General features: G+C 53.0%; 1 protein-coding gene across 11 annotated transcripts in view; it reads left to right on the top strand.

Annotated features, from left to right (window-relative positions):
- Window positions 1-1826: 1826 nt before the first annotated feature.
- JPH3 (junctophilin 3) overlaps window positions 1827-15069 on the top strand; it is a 61326-nt gene continuing 48083 nt past the window's right edge. For 3 of the 11 annotated variants that reach the window (XR_012044150.1, XR_012044151.1, XM_072872897.1), the window contains exon 1: window positions 1831-3196. Coding sequence is in view for 8 of the 11 variants with exons in the window: in XM_072872897.1 (XP_072728998.1) it covers window positions 2815-3196 (382 nt within the window). In the remaining 3 variants the exon portion in view is untranslated. Of the gene's footprint in view, window positions 3197-3279; window positions 3391-4200; window positions 4419-4449; window positions 4767-5585; window positions 5702-6412; window positions 7261-15069 lie in introns of those variants that run through there. The other 8 variants (XM_072872901.1, XM_072872902.1, XM_072872903.1 and 5 more) reach the window with 8 other exon arrangements.

Consider the following 15069-nt stretch of genomic DNA (forward strand, 5'->3'; position numbering starts at 1 on the left):
TCTCTCTGCTTCCTCAGCAGATTCTTACTAGTGGTTTCTTTTTCACCAGGTACCATTAAACATGCTGTTATTTTAAATACCTATTTTATTAGGAGCAGCATCCCACGTCGGTCAGAGGTGTATCGCACCTTGGTGCATGCACAGGCATTAGCCTCTGGTCTCTATACCCCATTTAACTCCACAGAAGGAATAGCCGGCCATTAATTACCATGCCAATTAACATGTAAAACTACTATAACCATGTAAAACTATTGAGAAAACAACAGAAGGGGACTGGAATGTCTTTTTTTTTTTTCTCTGCCAAAATTTTTATATGGATTTAAGCAACTTCAGTTGTGTTTTTCTTGGAAAGTTTGGGGTTTCCACCCAAAGTCTCTCTCCATGAAAAAAATGGGAGTTTTCCGTTGCCAAAAAATGCAGTACCTGAAGCATGGGATTTTTAGGAAAAAAAAAAAAAGCCACAACAAAAGAACCCAATGTATAATGTTCTCACATTCACGAAGGACTCGGTGTAGTTCGAAAAAACATTTTCAACTGAAAAAAATGCTTCAGTGGGAAAATTTCCACCCACTCTGGTTGCATCTCTTCCCTCCAGCTCTGAGCGAGAGGAAGGTTTTCTTCCAGACGAGGGTGGTGATGTGTTTCAATGGACAAGAAAATGCATCGATATCGAAAAAAAGCCTGAGTGGGAAGACGCAGCCTGAAACTTCCTACTAGGTGGGCAACCGAGGCAGGTACTGAGCGTAACCGTCCCTTCCAGTGGGGATGCACGTGCCTAAATCCTGCGGGTTTCCATTGCCAGGGTTTATACAGCTCATTTTTTGCCTTGGAGTCCGGGCCGAGCTGAGTCTCGAATCCGAGTCGATAGTCTTGGCTCAAAACTAGCACTCCAGTAACGCTGGCGGCGATGGCGGGATGCAAACGCGAGCCGGTGTGGCCGGCAGTCCTACCGGAGATTTTCCGGAGGAGCCGTGTTTACGTGCAGTGCACAGATTTTGCTTTATAGGCACTTGTGAGCATCTTTTTAATTTTTGTTAAACAGAGCTCCCCCTTTAATGCTTGTGTATTAATACACTCGTGTATTAATACAAATATATATAGGCGCATGCACACGGACCCGCACAGACACCTCGATGCTGCAAATATTTGGCACGCTTAGAAACAAGGGGGTGCGTCGCCGGACCAAGGACCCCGTGTGCTCCAGAGGCACGAAGCGAGCTGTCGCCACTGCCTGAGGAGGATTTCCTATCTTCAGTGATTCCAGGGGGAAAAAAATAAAAAAAAAATCTGTGGACAGGACTGGCGAGGGCCTCCTGCTGTTTTGCACCTTCCCGATGGATGGGCAGGATCCTGATGAGATGCTCTGTGATTGAGATGAAGGGAAGGGACCGAGGTGTGCAGCAGCCCAGCTGGGAGGGGATACAGCCCGGACCGCTGCCATAAACCCCGAGCGGCAGCACGGCCTTTTCATGAATAAATAATTTGTGTTGCAGTTGCAGTGTGCTGGACCCAGCGCCGAGCAAAGTCTGCCCGGAGACTTGGCGTTGGCGGCGCTGAACGAGGTGTTTGGCCCTTTCCCCTCGTCCCCCCACCCACCCACCTGCAAACTGGGGACCCCCGGCTCTGGCAGGGGACGGCCGCCCCTCGTCGCATCGAAGAAGCAGCGGGAGCGGGGCGGGGGAGAGACGAAGGGATAAATAAAAACCCCGGAGCATCCCGGAGGCGCGACGAGGTGGTGGGGGGCTGCGGGGGGCTGCGGCCTTGCTGGGGCGGGCGGCGAAGGCGACGCAGTGCCTGTCTCTTTAAATCCACCCTGAGCCAGCAGCTGGGAGATGAGGCAGAGCAGAAAGCCCAGGATCCCTGCTCATTAATAAGCAGGATTTATCCCCGTAGGGAGCCGGGAAGGAGGGGGGAGGCCGTGGGGAGCGGGGGGCGAGCGGAGGCCCTCTGCCCCCCCTCCCCCGACCCCCAGCCCCTCACCCCGGCATCCAACCTCGCTCCGAGCATCCTCCGGCCGAGATGCGGGATCCGCTGGGCGAGGCGAGCGGGTACCCCCGGGAGTGAGGTTTGCTGGGGGCGGAGGGCGGGGAGCGGGGGGGACGACGGAGGCGATGGCGGGCTTTTAGGGCGCGGGGTGCGTGCGCGTCGCCAGGGCCGGAGCGGGAGCGGCTGGGGGAGCCGAGCGGGAGGGCGGCAGAGGCACCGCATTGCTGCTGAGCCGCCGCCGCCGCGCCCGGCCCCGCCATGCCGCCGCGCCCGCCGCTCCCCCCGGCCCTGCGCCGGAGCCAGGCTGGGCGGCCGGGCAGCCCCCGGCGGAGCGCGGAGCGGGGGCTGTGAGGCGTCCGCCCTCCGGGGAGCGCTGGGCTGCGGAGCGGAGACTCGGGGTTATTTTTCCTTTTCCTGCTCTTGGCATTTGGCCTCTTTTTTTTTTTCTTTCTTTTTTTTTTTTTTTTCCCCCCCACCCCCGTTCCCTGCCTTGGATGGTTTTTAGGTGGAGTCGTTTGCACCAAAACCCAATAGCTGCTGCTGTTCTTGCTGCTATTTTTTTTTTTTTTTTAATGATACTGTTTCCACAGCAGGGGAAGAGAGAACTGATCCTGAACATACTCCCAGAGAATGAATAATCACAAGAAACTGGCTTAAGCAGCTCCCTGGATCTGGTGCATGATTTCGATTGAGTTTGATTTGATTTGATTTTTTTATATTTTTCCCCCAGTCATCGTTCGCATTTTATTTTCTGCATTTCTTTTTTTTTTTTTCTTTTTTCTTTTTTTTTTTTCACCTTTTGGGGGATTTGCAAACCGAATTACATGCATGTCCAGTGGGGGAAGGTTTAATTTTGACGATGGAGGGTCGTACTGTGGAGGCTGGGAGGACGGAAAGGCTCATGGCCACGGAATCTGTACCGGCCCGAAGGGTCAAGGTGAATATTCGGGCTCCTGGAGTCACGGCTTTGAGGTGCTGGGGGTCTACACTTGGCCCAGCGGCAACACTTACCAGGGCACCTGGGCGCAGGGCAAGCGCCATGGCATTGGCATGGAGAGCAAGGGGAAGTGGGTGTACAAAGGAGAGTGGACCCATGGATTTAAGGGACGGTACGGGGTCCGAGAATGCACTGGAAATGGGGCCAAGTACGAAGGCACCTGGAGCAATGGATTACAGGATGGCTACGGGACAGAGACCTACTCGGATGGAGGTAGGTGCTGCATTGATACCTTCCCGGCCGGGGCGGGCGGTGGCGTGGGGGTACAAGCCTTCGTACAGGGACCCTGGTTTTAGGCTGGAGTCTGTGTGAGTTTGCAACCTGCTCGCTTGGAGCGAGGGATGCTCATACCCCGCAGGAGATAAGGAACCAGCCCAGCACGGCATCGGCCCAGCTCTTTGCCACAGGTAGCCCCATATGTTCAGCTGGTCTCTGGGTGCCTGGTCCTCCTCTCCCCCCCTCCTTGACCAGGCTTTTTGGGGAGGGGAGCCGGCTGCGCTGGTGGGGGGACGCCCAGCTCTCACCCAGGAGGGGTTGGAGGACAGGGTGGGCCAAGCCGTCGGGAGATGATCCAAGTTGCACGTGGGATTTGCAGTTCTGCACCGCCGGAACCTGTAGGATTTGTATCGAAGCAACCCGAGGCAGAGGGGAGGTGAGCGTGTGGGGTATCCAGGGCAGATGGGTGCAGCCTGGGTGCTGCAAATGCTTCCAGCGAGGGGCTGGGGTCTTTGCACGCCCTGCAGCCCCTCCAAACGCAGCCCCACGCTTAATAATACCAGGCAAAAGACTTTAATTCAGACAAGAGTCTTACATTCCTAGTTTACGGCTTAATGCTTAGCGTAGGGGCTCAGAGGGATCACCAAAGCTATTCTCTGCCGTCAACACGGCTTAACGAGATGTTGAGGGGAAACTAGGATTAAATAAAAAACAAGAAAACCCAATTGGAGCGATCAAAAAAAATTGCTGGACTAACAAGCTTTAAGGCCGAACTAGGAGAAACAGCTGGTGCTGTGCTGTAAGTGGCTGTATCATCCTCTCTCGTGTTTTGTGGCTACTTCCATCTAAATTGCCACCATAATACGAGGCAGGCCTACCTGCCAGCAGCCGGGGGCATTGGGCAGCGCTGCCCCGTTGTTTTCCTGGCAAACGTGTCCATCTAAAGCAGGGTCTTTTTGTTGGTTTGGGTTTTGTTTTTGAAGGTTGTTATCGTTTTCCAGGACTGCTACGTTAAGGAAATTGCAGCGTTGATGAGCTCCATCGCAGCCTTCCTGAAAGGTGCTGCAAGACCTTTCTCTAGAAAACCCAGTTTGCTTGTGATTATACAGGGAGGCAAGATTAAACGTTACCTGCAGTTGCTCTTTTATGCTCTGGAAGGGAGAGGTGGAGAGATCTCTTGATTTTTAATGATAATTTTGTGCTGGTGGCTTTCTCCTAAAGGAAAATATAGCTGCAACCTTTTGTTTCAGCTGCCTGGAATAATGCTGGGGTCTGAGCTGGAATCTGCCGAGTGTGTGTTTGCAAGCCATCGATAAACCCCAGCAGTCCTTCAGTTGAGAATAAAGCTTGGTCAGAGAATAATCGCGGTCTCCCACTTTCAACACGGTCAAGAGGGGATGGGGAGGGGTTTCTGCGTGCTCCCAACGCAAGTGCCATCTCCTTGCTCCCCTCCTGGCACCCAGCCTCTGCTGGGGAGGTTTGCAGGAAGGCGGACAGAAGTCTTGACAAACTACAAGTCTCCCAGGGCTGGGTGTTGCAGGGCTGGCCCTGTCCCCGGGCACGCACGTGCCCCCACCCCGGCACGCTCCCCGTCAACTGCAGCGCAGCGGCTCTTTGGGAAACCTGGGGAGCATCTCCAAATTCGGGTGGCTTACCAGCAGTTTCACCGTTTCTGAGAACCTACCAGAAGCAAAGAGCTTTTTCTTCCATCTTGTCAGGCCAGCCCGGCTTCTCGGTGTTTGGGGACCAAAAAGCTATATTGCAAGTTTATCATTTTAGGAGGAGGTAAGAGGATGAGGAGGAGGCAAGGGCAGGGTCTGTAGCACAATGCTCCACCCCAGGGACTCTGCAAACCATCCTAGGAGGAGGGGGCGGCCGTGCTGGGGAGATGCAGAGCGATGGTACCTGTGGCCAAGCCCATCCTGCCGCCGGGAGCAGGGACGGGCCACGCACGCCCCGACCGGGCTCCGCCACCCCAGCTTTTCCCCCATTTCAGTCGGGCAGTCACCATGGAGTGACTGAACCCAGCTGAAACTGCACTTTCACCAACTCGGTTGCAAGTACCCAGAGGCCACGGCCCTTTCCCAGTTGCCTGGCTCCATTCTGGGTGGAAAACACCAAAGTTGGGCATCTCCAGCCTTTTGGACACCGACCCTTAATGAACTTTGTGCGTTTGGATACAAGAAGCTGGTGTGTGCAGCAGCTCTGCTGGAAGGGTGGCTGCGTAGCTATTGCACAGGGGAGGCAACTGTTGGGAAGGATGTTTCTCATTAATCTATTCAAGTTATTACCTTCATCAAACTGAAGTATCCTAGAATCCTCGCCCCAGCATCTGTCACTTGCCACCCACAGATAAATATTCATCCCTTGCATATTTTTTTTTTAGCACATCAACCAGGGCTAGGGAATGGGTCCCTAAATGCGCAGCGAGGCTCAGGAAGCGAGATGCCCCAGAATTCATGGGTTTCGCTCCAATTTTACCATTTCCTTGCACAACAGTGGGTAAGGCAAATCTTGACACTCCACCAACCGTTGCCAGCGCTATCTCGGGGAGCGATATTTTGCATGACTGATGCACACGTGTTGATGCGTTGGGCTTGGACGTAGGGTATGGCATGCGGTGGCCTGAGCCACGCTGCCACCCCCCCGCCCCGGTCCTGGCTCTGCTCACCGCCCCGGGTACTGTTCCCCCCCCACGCTGGGTGCTCACGCCTGCCACGCGCACACGCATTGCACGCTTCCCCCACATGCAGCTTGCAGATCTCGCACCTCCCACGCGGACACACTCATCGCCATGCACACACGCCTCTCCTCCCCACGCCGAGACGCCGCTTTGCCCCTCCGCTCGCATACCCACACGCACGTGGTCTGCCCCCAGCCCGGCACCAGCGCTCTCTGACCCATGCACGCGCCGGATGAATGCAAACCGTGTTCCCTGAGCCGTGTGGATACGTGTCCATCAATGCAAACCTATTGCACAGAGCCCAGATAAGCAAATCCAGCCTCGCTCTTCCCCTAGGAGCCCACACTTTGCCGAATCTCCCTGGCACCGCTGCACACCCGACCCACAGCCCTGCACCTGTGGCACACGCGTGCACCGACCTGTCTTTCCCCTGCACTTGTGCACGCGCTCGGGTCCCCCCAAACCATGATACTGCTGACATGTCCTTATCTTTCTGCCAAAAATCCCTGCCACCTCCTGCCCCCATCCAGAAGCACCCTGATATTACATAAAGCAGGCTGCTGAGGATCGCTTCAGTCGGGTGCTGGAGTTGCACCACTCCTTTGCTGGGCCTGATTCAGCCCGGCTCCAGAGCGGGAGCAGGATTGCTCCCTTGCTTCAGGTGAAAGGGGCTGCATCCACCTGCATCAGCACCGATGGAGCCGGAGCCGCTGCCATCGCCCTTGCTGGAGCTGGTGGAACCTCTCTGGAGCAGAGGGTTGGAGACCTCCTCCCATTGAAGACCCTCTGCCGAGCAGGGCTGGAGATGGGGAGACATCTCAGCTGGTTCCTGCCTTTCTGTAACTGCACGGACGCTTTGGAAATACTCAGTGATTTTACCCTGGGGACAGTTTGAGTTGTAACTGCAGGCTTGCCATGGGAATCCTAGGGCTGTGCATCGGGTCTGGGTTTTGCTGCCGAAACCGTGGTTGTGGGGGTGGATAAGATGGGGTGGGTGAAGGAGGCCCCAAATCTGCTTTTGCCCTTTCCGTCCCTGCCAAAGCTGTTTTTCTCCTCCCTCCACCTCTCCCCAGCTGGGATCCGGGACCGGACCGGGGCTCGGGGAGGGGACCAGCCCCTCTCTCAGGTCCCCGCTGCCCAGCCAGCCCTTGGGGAACGGCTCTCAGCGGTTCCCGGGATTGGAGGTGTCCACGGTGCATCGGGACCGTGCCGGGTCCCTCCTGCTGCCACCCTCTCGCCCCATCCCGGGTGCCCACGTGCTCCACGCAGCTTTGTTTCTCAGGAGGGCTACCCCAAAACGGACGGGCGGTCGCATCGCGGTGTTCATCTTGTGTAATCCTCCGTGCCCACTCACCTAAATGAATCATCCCTTTGATAGGTGAGTGAAATATAATTAGTGTTTTCATTGTTAGCACCATGTGAGTAGGCAAGTGGGTTTTCTTGGCCTGGGCTGGGAGATTTTTGTGCTTTGCAAGCGATGGGGAGAGGGAAGCGGTGCGGTGGGATCTGCTGGCGTGGGCTCTCTCGCAGCCTGTCCTGCCCGGGCAGGACCCACAGCGGCTCCGTGTCCCACTTTTCCCACCTCTGCAGTGGCACCGGTGACACCTCCAGCCGCTCTCTTAGCAGGTGCACCAGGAGCTACCGACCAAATGGCTTCGAAGTGGTTGAGGAGATGAAAAACATGAAATATTTTGCAAAAGCAGGCCCCTTGCCAGTGTAAAGGGTCGGTCTGGGGGGATGGACCGGGGATGCTGTGGGGGGATCTGCCTGTCCGGGAAGGGGCCGCAGCCCCCTCGCCCGAGCCGAGCAGTGGGTTTGGATGAACCACCGCCGGCCGGTGCCGCTAAGGGCAGCGGCATCACCGAGAGCTGCCTCGTGCCTCTCTCCGTACCAGGGTTTTTCACAGGTTCCTCTACAGCTGCAGGGAACCAACTAGCGAGGGCAAATTGTCATGCGATCTATTCATAGCGCAGATGTCAGAATTACCTTAAAAGTATCGGGTCTCGTCTTATTTTGCTGCCGGGAAGGAATTGTTGATGCACTTTAAATAGTGGGTGGAAACAAACAAATACAAATGTGCCCTGATCCCTGATCCTCCCGGTTCCTGCAGAAGCCAGACACAGCCGTAGCTGGTCCTCACAACCCCCTAAGAACCTGATGATTAAAAAAAAGCTACGAACTTTGTTTCTGAAGCATCTCGCTATCTAGATTTGGTACAGGAGATGCTTGCAGTGCGACAGTGGTTACAGGAGAGCAAAAACTGAAACATCAGGACCCGCTGAGCATAGAAAAATGAATCAAAATATTAAATGAAGATTCTGACCAGCGTCATTAAAAATAAATGATATTAACTCATGGTAATTACTTATCTCACTGGAACATGCTGCTTAGTTTCAGGTACAGCTCAGGACAGAGGAAGAAGGATTTTGACCCCGGGGAAAAGTACATGAGATAGGAATTGCCAGACAGGCTTAGACCCTCACTCCATCTTCTCGAGTATTTTATCCGGCGTGTGATGCTCCAGGGGATGGGGTAGGACCCCGACCTTGGGGCAATCCGACCCCCTTACACGCCTCTCCCTGACCCATAATAGAAGGTGCCTTAAGTCCTGAAGCCCAATTTTAATATCCTTGCACTGGGAGTGCTGGGGTGGGTTTCTCATGGCTTTTAATGCAAATCTCAGGATATTTGCATGTGGTTTGATATCCCATGGGGCTCCTCGTGGTTGGGTGACATCTGCTCCTGTAGCTGAACATTTTTTTTTCCTTGAAGCTCCAGCTTGTGGAATCATGTGATTTTGCAAGATTTCCAGATTCATTTTTGAAGCAAGGTTTCCACCCAGACTATTGCAGAAAAGTCATTCTTACAGGCTTGGAAACCAGTAGACGAGAGCTAAAAACGCCTTCTGTTTAAAAATGCCTTGATTTTAAAATGAACCTGATTAATTTTGAATGCTTTGAATCAAGTAACGCTGATGTAGATGAATGATCTGTATTAATGTAGGCATGACTTGAAGATACAGAAGCCAGGCAGGATGGGGTTGGTGATGCTCTTATAGGGAGCAACACTGTGGTTTAGCATCTGTCTTGTGAGATTTTGCAGTTTTTGCCTGTTTGGAGTCTGGCTTTGGCATTGACTGAAGTCCTGACCAAGAAAGGATTTTTTTTTGCAGGAGTTTGCAATAGTTACAGGAGAGTCTTGATGCCTGCTTGCCCCTGCAATCAGCTGTTTAACTTACAATTAAAGTCTTTGTTAACAAAAAGGGGGAGCTTGGAGAAAAAAACCACTTGAATGGCAAGTGTTTATATTTTGGGGTTTGATATTGGCTTTTCAAAGACAGATCCTGGCCTTTGAATCAAAAATCCTTAAAAATTGCAATCGATGCATGAGCATTCCCTTAGAACAGCCACTCCTTTCCCCAAATTATTCCCTGAAGAGGTTCCACTTACTCTTAACATACAGCAGAGCATCATGAATTTTCATGAATGAGTGAACAGCCAGAGCAAGGTCCCTAAGTTTGCAGATATTCGCACCAAGATGATCACTATAAAGATATGTTTTCCTGCTCAGAGCATCACTGGGTCTGCAAGGTGTTTCCCTAGACTGAATAAGGGATTGATCATTTATTTCACAGGAAATAAATAAACCCTGCCCTCGCCTTGTCCCGTCCTCCATCCCCGCTCCTGGTGCAGCTTCGTATCCCCAATCCACGGGGAGCTCGGCCTCATCCCACGTGGGTGAGCATCTCCCACACCTCGCATGGAGCCCCCCGAAACCCGGCGCCGGCACGCTGCGCCGTTTGTGAGCCCTGGAGAATTAGCCCTTATTCCTACGAGCTCTGCTGAGAAATAGGGTGAGATCACAGAGTTTGCGATGAGGATTAGAGCGCTGGAGGATTAACGGACTAAGCATTAGCCCGATTTCACTCTGCTTTGTGAGAGGAGCACATTAGCCGTAATAAAGGTGCTGAGCGAGATGTTAATGTGTTTCGCATCCCTCGTGCTAAGGCCTCATCCCAGTTTTGGCCCCAGTCAGTGGCCGAATCCACAGGGATTCAGCTGCCCTGGGTAACATTACGGGCCCCATTTCAGCCAGGGGATGATGCTCCCTTGACTTTCCCTGGCTCCGGCAGACCCGGCGCTTCCCACTCCCAGGAAGACTAGAAATTTCTTTCTTTGGTTCTTCCCTTTTGAAAAGCTGTATTTCCCCTGATTCCAGGACCTGGCGCTTTAAGAAGAATCGCGACCGGCCTGAGACGCATTATGAGCCCCATCAGAATTAGCGATGCTGAGATTTGATTGCCATTATAATGGTTTGAAGCATTTGTGCAAATGCTGGCTGGAAAAGGCAATTACTAATGAACGTTTTCCTGCACACGGTGGAGAGCAAATTGAGTTTTTCCCCCTCGAAGCAAACAGCCGAAATGCTTCGGAAGCCATTGTCGGGTGAGCCCGAACGTAGTCGTGGGTCTGGGGGGATGCTCCTCTCGCGGATGTTATCCGAGCTGAATTTCCGTATGTCATTTTTCTGGAGTGGCTTCTCCTTAACATTATCCGGGCACATATCCATCACTGGCCAGTCCCTGTGGAAAACGGCTGAATCCCTGCAGCTGGGGTTATCTTCAGAGGTAGGACATCAGCTTCGGGGCTTTGCCCCGTTCCCTGCCCTGCTGTAGTTTTGCTGTAGGCTGTGCAAAGCCAGTTCGTGCCCGCAGGAGAAGGAGGCACACACCTCATTTCGTTGGAGGAGCTCGTCTTCCATCGCGCCCTGTGCCTCAGTTTCCCACCTGTAAGTGCAATACCGTGATGCACATTAATGTTTGCCAGGGAGGGAAGTAGCTTCATTCTGCTGATCTCCTGGTTGCAAAGTATCTTTGGGGCAGGCATCGTGGCAATGAGAATATAAAGGACTCCCCATGTTTTGGATGGGGCTCACGTCCCCCAGATGAGCATTCTCGCCACATGTGAACCTGCCTTTCAGATGATTTGCCCTATGGAGAATGGCTGAGCAATCCCTGTTCTGTGGTATTTCAGCCAGAGTTACTTTACGTTGTTATTTGCAGCCACAGAGCAGGAGGCAGACTCCCTGGCTGTGGCGTGAGGCTGTATAAATCCGTCTCCCCTCTCCAGCCCCTGGCTCTTGCTCCGGCAGAGGTGCCCAGCAAGGCGCTGGCAGAGCCCTGCACCCATCTCTACCTGGTTGCAAAGTGATCCCCTACGGTACATCACCCAAACCCAGCAACTCCACTGGTTCGTTTCCTTAGATGGAGGGTCCCTGCCATTTAGCTTTGAAAAGTGCAAGCTAACCATGCTGATATGAGCTGCAGACTTGTAATGATTTATTATTTGTTGAGCCCCAGCAACAGACTTAATGCTGCCCAGCACCCCGGCAGTAGGAAAGCAGCCCATGAAAGCTCTGCCCTCTCCTCTCTTCTCTTTGCTCTGCTCTTCTCCCTTCCCCTTTCCCTCTTCCCCTTCTCTCCTCCATGGATGCCTAGACCTCACTGTGCCCATCACGTATGTACGTATCCTTGCATTAAGCAATATGACTAACATCCATCACGTGTTCGTGCCTGCAGGTTATATTTACATGTTCAAAAATCCATACTTTATTTCTTCCCCTGTGTAAGCAGTTACCAGAGCATATTTTTGGCAAATTAGCAGCCACAGCAGAAGCATCTGACTGTGTTTTTAGCATGGCTTGGTGATGGCCAGAGGCATGGAGAGCCTTGGCAGGGCTGAGGGGAGGTTATTTGCCACTGATGCCGTATCCGTGCGGCGTTGCACACATGCACCATCACTGATTCCCACCTTTCCTGGTGGGCAATGCAGGTGGCAAGTCCTAGACCTCCATATCATGCCAGTGTGGAATTTAGGTGAGCATCTGGGGGACGATTGCTGCTCTCCGACCGGCAGCTGGGGACGGGGCAGGGAATGCAACGCCTTGTCCTGCTGCCAGGAGTGATAGTGCAGGAAGGACGGCTCTTGGGATGGCTTGGCAGCAAACGTGCACCCATGTGCATGCTCGGAAGGACCCATACATGCAGGCAGCATGTTTGGGGGGGCTCATTTTTACCAGTGAGGTCCCCTGACTACTGGACATCAGCTGGGGTGGCCAACAAGGATGTCCCCATCATCACCATCAGGACTGAGGCTGAATTAGCATCCTCCAGTCCTCTCTTTTCTCTCGCACGTCTTCTCTTTGGGATAGATGTTTCTGAGATGCTAAACATGATTTTTGCATGAATCCTCCCTGGGCCTTTCTGATAGCGAATAGCTGGAAAGTGATATCTGTAAAATTTGTTCCTTCTGTCGTAATTCAAGAGACCATCCTAATTATTGCCATCGGATGACTTTAATTAATATGCTGCAGAGTTCAGAGATAAGGGGAGGGGGGTGAGCATACCAGGAAGGATCCTTCACAAGATAAATTAGCAATTTGCAAGGCCTAATTACTTCAGCTTGGTTCGGAACAGTGGATGGGCACTTTGGACAACTCAGACCTCGTTCCCAAGTTTCACCGAGCGGCGAAAGCGAGCTGGGAGGTTTGGATCACTGCTGTTGCTGAACACAGTCACCATACCAGGCGGATCTGGCTGTGCCTCAAGGATGGGACAGAGGCTACAGAGAAACCTGCCCTTTGAAGCCCGCTGCTCCCATGTTCTGTGAAAGCCTGGGTAGCTGTGCCCGTGTCGCTGATCATTTTAGCTAACCTGGAAATACCTTGCATTGACCCATGGCAGTAGGTTATTTGGTTTTTTTAACTCTTTTTTTTCCAACTATTTTTCTAAGCATTTGACTTTTTCCGAGGTCATGTTGTGATAATAATATGTATGTGTCCACGGGCCTCAAAATGCTTTACAGCATCCTAAATAACTGCTTGGATTTCTCCGTGCGAGAAACTGAAGCGGAGCAAGGCAGGGCAGGTCTGTGCAAACCTCCCTGTGTGCTTTACCCCGTGTGCTTGCCAAGGGCTTCGTCCTGCAGGACACCGAACCGGCCGTCTCGGTGCGGGAAAAGCCTGCGGGCAGCCTTCAGTCCATAAAAATTGTACTTAATGGTGTTCCTGGACCGGAGCCAGAGGGCTCAGCAGCCTGCAAAATGCCAGATCCTTGGGTACGGGGGGAGGGAGGAAAGAAAATGCAGGCATTCCAACCCCAAAAATCCTGACTTCTTTCTCCTTCCAATGCCACGGTGAAGACGGATCAGGTCTATATCCAAGTGATTGATCCCACCCTCAGCCAAGGGAAGCCCCACGTACGTTGCTGGGCTGTGAGCAGCTCATCTGCATCCCTTGGGGCTTCTCCCTGTATTGTTCAAAATCCACCTATTGCTCCGGCGTGCCCTAAGGTGCTGCTTATTTGTCTGAAAGCCGGACTCCCCCAGGCATCGTTGTTGGTCTTCGCCATCTCTCCGTAAGCAGGAGAGGACTGCGGGTGTCAGCCGGCCCCTCGGCTCGGGGCAGCAAGTGGCAAAGCCGGGCACTTTCCACCCCATGGTATTTCTCACCATCACCTGCTGAGTGCAACGCTGTAGGCCACCTCCATCTGGGCCAGAAAGGCCATTTTCTAGATGTTTCAGGTCTCCTTTCCCTCACCATTTTGCTCTTATGTGCGAAAGGCACCTGGTACGGAGACAATTGGCATCAATGAAGTGACTCTTCTTCTTGCTGGAGGTTTCAGGCTGGTGTGCTGCATGTGGGAAGAACAAGCCATGAGCTGGTTGCCCCTTCCCAGCCATGGTGAAGACCTGGTCTGCAAGAGCAAGCAGCTCCCTCCGCGGTCCTGGGCCCACGAGCACCCATGTGAGCCCTGCTGCAGCGGCTGTACCCTGGGGAGATGAGATGGAGATGGAGATGGGTCTCCTCCTTCCCTGCTCCCCAGGAAAAAAACCCCAAAAACTAGCAAAGCCAAGGAAACGAACGGAAACCTGTCATTCTTCCTGGTGTCTGTAATGCCTCCCATCCTCCCAGAGCGCTTTGCAAATATTGGTATTCCCAATACCCACTGCTGGAGTGCCGCTGTATTATCCCTGTTTCCAGCAGGGAATGTGGAGATGATGAGGCTTTGCACAGGGTCCCGCTCACCTCCCTGTTTCTGCAAGGTACAAACCAGGGCGAACCCTGATTTCAGGGATTTTGGCATTACGGGGACAACAGGAGCAGCCCTGCAGACTCTCTGCTCTCTTCCCAGAATGAATTTCAGCCTCCTGAGCCAAATGCTGAGAAAGTGCTGAATAACTGCAACAAATTAGATTACTTTTTGGTACTTATCATTTCTCAAAACGTATGATCTTCTGCTGAAGCATCAGGAATGATGCTTTGGAGGCCAGCGACTTCCCACTTTCTGCTTTCAGCCTGGCTGGCTCCAGCCAAGGATGGGGCTCCGCATGGTCCTCAAGGCAATGGAAATTCCTGCAGGAGTTTTAAAAGCTGTTTGGAAACGACCCAGCCTTGCTCCAAGGGGAGCCAGCCAAAAAAACCCCCACCACAGGCTTAAGAACTCAAGTGAAAATGGCCATTTTCTTCTCTCCATGTTTCCATCCCATCCTGACTTTCCTCGTCTTTCTTGCGAGCCCGTTTCCTCTCTCACGCTCCGTCTGCTGTTTCCGAGAGCGGAATATTCTCGCCGATCCATTTTTCAGGATGACCTCAGTTATTTTCTCCCAGCCTCAGGTTATGCCCTCTCCTTATCTCTGCTCCATACGTGTGCATATGCATGGCCACATCCCCACCCTTCTTGGCATCTCCTTTATCTTGGCCAAATCCTGATGGAGTGGTTACACCAGGAGTCAAGAAATCTTCCCCTGGGGTAAAACTGCGGTGCGCGAGAGCACAACCTGCTTATTCCCTCGGGCTCTGATTTTGCTGCCATTACGATGAATGGCAAAATTCCCGTTCCCAGGGCAGAACCAGGCCCTCTTTTCAGCAGGATCACGGTGGTGGCTGAGGTTTCTTGGCTTGGCTGTCCAGTTCTCTCCTATCATGCATCTGCTCTTGTCTACGACTTCCACCCAGCCCTAGCCCTGGCCGCACAGCTCGGCTGCCCGCAGCTGCCTGCACGATGCTGCCCTGACTACGTAATGGATGCTGCATTTTCCCTGATGCAATAACTCCATTAATCTCACGCAATTAATGCTTCGGGAAGCATTTTGCAAATATTGATAGTAAGGAAAGAGCGACAACCCAG

Source organism: Ciconia boyciana, chromosome 9, assembly GCF_034638445.1.
Source record: "Ciconia boyciana chromosome 9, ASM3463844v1, whole genome shotgun sequence".
Taxonomy (NCBI): domain Eukaryota; kingdom Metazoa; phylum Chordata; class Aves; order Ciconiiformes; family Ciconiidae; genus Ciconia; species Ciconia boyciana.